Here is a 3,402-nt window from a genome sequence, read left to right as displayed (position 1 = left end):
AGAAAACTTAGGCCTTCACTTGATTCTACTAGCACTTCACTTTTCTTTTTGGATTTTCTTTTTGTATAACACGCAGCTATGTAGCTCTTTTTGCTTCTTTTCTCTTTTCACTTTTTTTTGATTTTTTTATGACTCAACTCTTTGATAACACGGCCAACAGAAATTGCAAAGCACCAAAACCCTAATGAGCAGCCTGTCGAGCGGTAAAACTAGTCTCTTCTGGGGAAGTTCCTAGTCACTTATATCGAAAGGTTGTGTCTATGGTTGGGAACAAGCACACTGTATGCTATGTGGACTCGGAGAAACAAAACTGAAAACTAGATGATAGCGGAAACACAAACCCTAAAAATACTAGATGGAAGAAAAAGATACGCAAAAACAACTACGAAAAGCAACTCAAACTCGAAATTAGTGCAATCTAAGGCTATGACAAACCCTAACCCTAACTTTTTATGGCCTTTTCTGGATAGGAAACACTCACAACTCAACTATGGGGTGGATTGTGGATGGCTTACCGAGGAAACACTAAAATCTGATACCAAGATGATAAGGGATGTGGCCCGATCTTCTCAGTAAGCAACGGTGGTGATGATGATGACGGGATGAACACAGCGGAGATACACGATGATGAAGTGGATGATAACTTTTATGGCGCAAGGAGATCTCTCGATTGGTCCCTGTCGCCAATGCAACAGCTCTCAACCCTGCAAGATATTCGCAACTCCACACACTTGCGCACGTAGCCGCCGACCACGAAGCGGTAAGTTGCAACCGTCTAATTCCCAATGGAACAGCAGATCACACAAGACTTTCAGGGGTTTACACCAAATCAATGAAATATGGTGTGGAGATTCAATAGAGTTGCAAAGCAATCAACTATGAACTAGGGTTTATCTTAAACCTGGTCTAAACCTAATTTGGGGGCATCCTGGACACTTATATAGGGGTTCAGGACGACCTCATGTCGAAAAGATACATAGAAAACCGATCCAGATCGGATCTGGCCGAGACAGAATCGGAGTCGGCCGGTCATACGGCTGGTCGACCGGGCCTGGGACCGGGCCATCCGGTTTCAACCGGGTCTGGCGCCGGGTGGGAACCGGGCTAAGGGTCCAGGCTTACTGGATATTGCTCGGCTGGCACAAGCTTTGCGTCCGGTCTGCGTCAGGCTGATCCGGTGTGGCGCCCGGTCGGACCGGGCCTGTGACCGGGCGCGCCGGCGTGGTGGCCGATCTGACCGGACCTAACACCGGCCTATACTTCTTCCTCCTTCGTGCATGCCTCCCTCTCCTCCCTCACGCGTCCAGGGGATATCTTCATGTCCACCTCTATGTATAGCTCCATGTCCAGCTTTTTGTCCAGCTGCTCCTCTCCTCCTCGTGCGATACTTGCTCCCTCCTCATACCTGATCATACATAAGTAATAGGGCTTAGGCAGTATAAAGCTCTCATCGATCAAAGTATCACTTAGGAACAAGTTCACATGTTGTTTGAGTAGCTTCACACGAGCTCGTGTTATTGGTTCAATCCTGACTTCATTGGACTTGAACTTCACAGCAGCATCGTCTTCATCTTGCTATGATGGAGGTAGTAGTGTAGTAGGAATATCCTCATTATTAATTATACTACATAAAATTCATAGTGAATAAAAAAATTGGTGAACAAAAAGTAGAATGCTAGGGATATGTGAGTTTTGTTTGGAGCAATCATGCATGCATGGGTTGCAAGAACAATCCCGAGGATTGGACAAGCAGCCAGGAGCCAGCTAGGGCCACTAGCTACTGATGCATGCTAGCTACTCGGAGCAAGGCAACAACCGGGGTGGTTAACCTGCAGCTATCAACTCAACTGAATGTCCATCCATGCGTGTCATCCTAAATCATTGCACCTTTCAGGTTTGGCAAAAGCGATGGATCATCGTTACTTACTAACTAACTAATAAAGCTAGTTATATGCACGTTCATTGGAGAGCTTAATTAAGTACTAGCATTAGGAGTACCTACCTTAATTTGTTTAGCATTTCCACCAGCCTAAGCAAGATGACTCCTCTCAAAAGCAGAGCTAGCAATTGCAAGTCCTGATTACTAATTTGTAATTTCCAAATGAAATTATAGTTAGTTGATTAATTAAGTAGTGCTCGATAAACCACCATGTATTGAAGAGACTTGTGACTTGTCGAGCTCACTGAATCGCCCACTCACTCATTCCCACTCACCGCCGCTCTAGCTAGTCTCATGATCTCACCGCCGCTCTAGCTACGAAATCAAGGACAACTATGCCGACGGTGCGGCGGCGGAACCCGGACGTGCACGTGAAGGCGCTGGAGGGGATCGTGTCCGCCAACACCTTCCTCACGGTGGCCGTCTTCATCGGCATCACTGGCACCATCACGGCCTCCTCCACCGTGCCCACCAACTGCGTCGCCGGCGACGACATCGCCCGCAACTTCTTCCTCTTCGAGATCCTCTCCTTCGGCTTCTACCTCCTGTCCAGCTTGGTGGCGCAGGGGATGAAGCTCTTAGTCACGCTGCTGGCCGCCGGCGACGACTTCTACGGCGACGGCGAGCAGAAGCCGGTCATGACCGACGACTGCGAGGAGATGCCGGCGTGGCGCGCCGCTGGGCCCCGGGAGCGGCGCCGCGCCGTGCTGCGGTACGCCCGGCCCATGATGCTGCTCGCGGCGGTCTGCTCCATCATGGGCACCTTCTTCCTGCTGCTCTCCATGATCGACGCCATCCAGCTCAAGTTCGGGATCCTCTCGTGCAACATCCCGATCACCGTCGGCGCCACGTTCGCGCTCTGCGTGCTCGCCGTCACCGGCCTGGTCTTCTACGGGAGCACCGTCGCCTACGCTCTCACCAACTACATGCCGTGACCGTGACAGCTCACCTGCCTACACATGTTCGTAGTAGCTGGTTGTTGCATCTACTAGTAGTTCATTCTTTCTTAATTATCCTGGGATTAATCAATTTTACAGCACGTAATGTGCATATCCTGATCAATTAATTTTATTACGGACGGTAGAAGAAGTGTAAGTACTACGGAGTAGTACATTGTTTCTTTAACCTATGGGAGTATCATTTTTTTCTGTTTCTCTTGTACAAGGAGGAGTGCGTTAGAGCAAGTATAATAAGGTCTAGTCAGCTGGCTATAAAGATTAAAATAATATATTTATGTCTAGTTAGAGGAGAGAGAAGAGGAGAGAGAATGTAAGTGGGCTCTTATGCAAGAGCTAGCTCTAGCACGTGCTCGTAGGCAAGGTGTGTGAATGAAAGGTGGGCCATCCATTAAAAAAGTAGTACATTCTTATAGCCAACTATTGTACATGTTGGCTACATATTAACTATAGATGACATAGCATCTTGCTTATAGCCAACAATCGACTATACTATTGGAATTGCTC

At 48.1% G+C, this 3,402-nt stretch overlaps 1 protein-coding gene across 1 annotated transcript; it reads left to right on the top strand.

The window, feature by feature from the left end:
• Positions 1-2,087: 2,087 nt before the first annotated feature.
• LOC127330957 (uncharacterized) lies at positions 2,088-3,087 on the top strand. The gene has a single exon (XM_051357038.2). It carries the CDS (start codon positions 2,275-2,277, stop codon positions 2,872-2,874), a length of 600 nt encoding a protein of 199 aa, XP_051212998.1. The 5' UTR covers positions 2,088-2,274; the 3' UTR covers positions 2,875-3,087.
• The last annotated feature ends 315 nt before the right edge of the window (positions 3,088-3,402 follow it).

Source organism: Lolium perenne, chromosome 2, assembly GCF_019359855.2.
Source record: "Lolium perenne isolate Kyuss_39 chromosome 2, Kyuss_2.0, whole genome shotgun sequence".
Lineage (NCBI taxonomy): Eukaryota > Viridiplantae > Streptophyta > Magnoliopsida > Poales > Poaceae > Lolium > Lolium perenne.
Note: the sequence above shows the minus strand (reverse complement) of the source record. Positions and strands in the feature narration are given on the sequence as shown.

Excerpts from the sequence above, each read along its gene's own strand:
- LOC127330957 (XM_051357038.2), top strand. The coding sequence starts at position 2,275 with ATGCCGACGGTGCGGCGGCGGAACCCGGACGTGCACGTGAAGGCGCTG.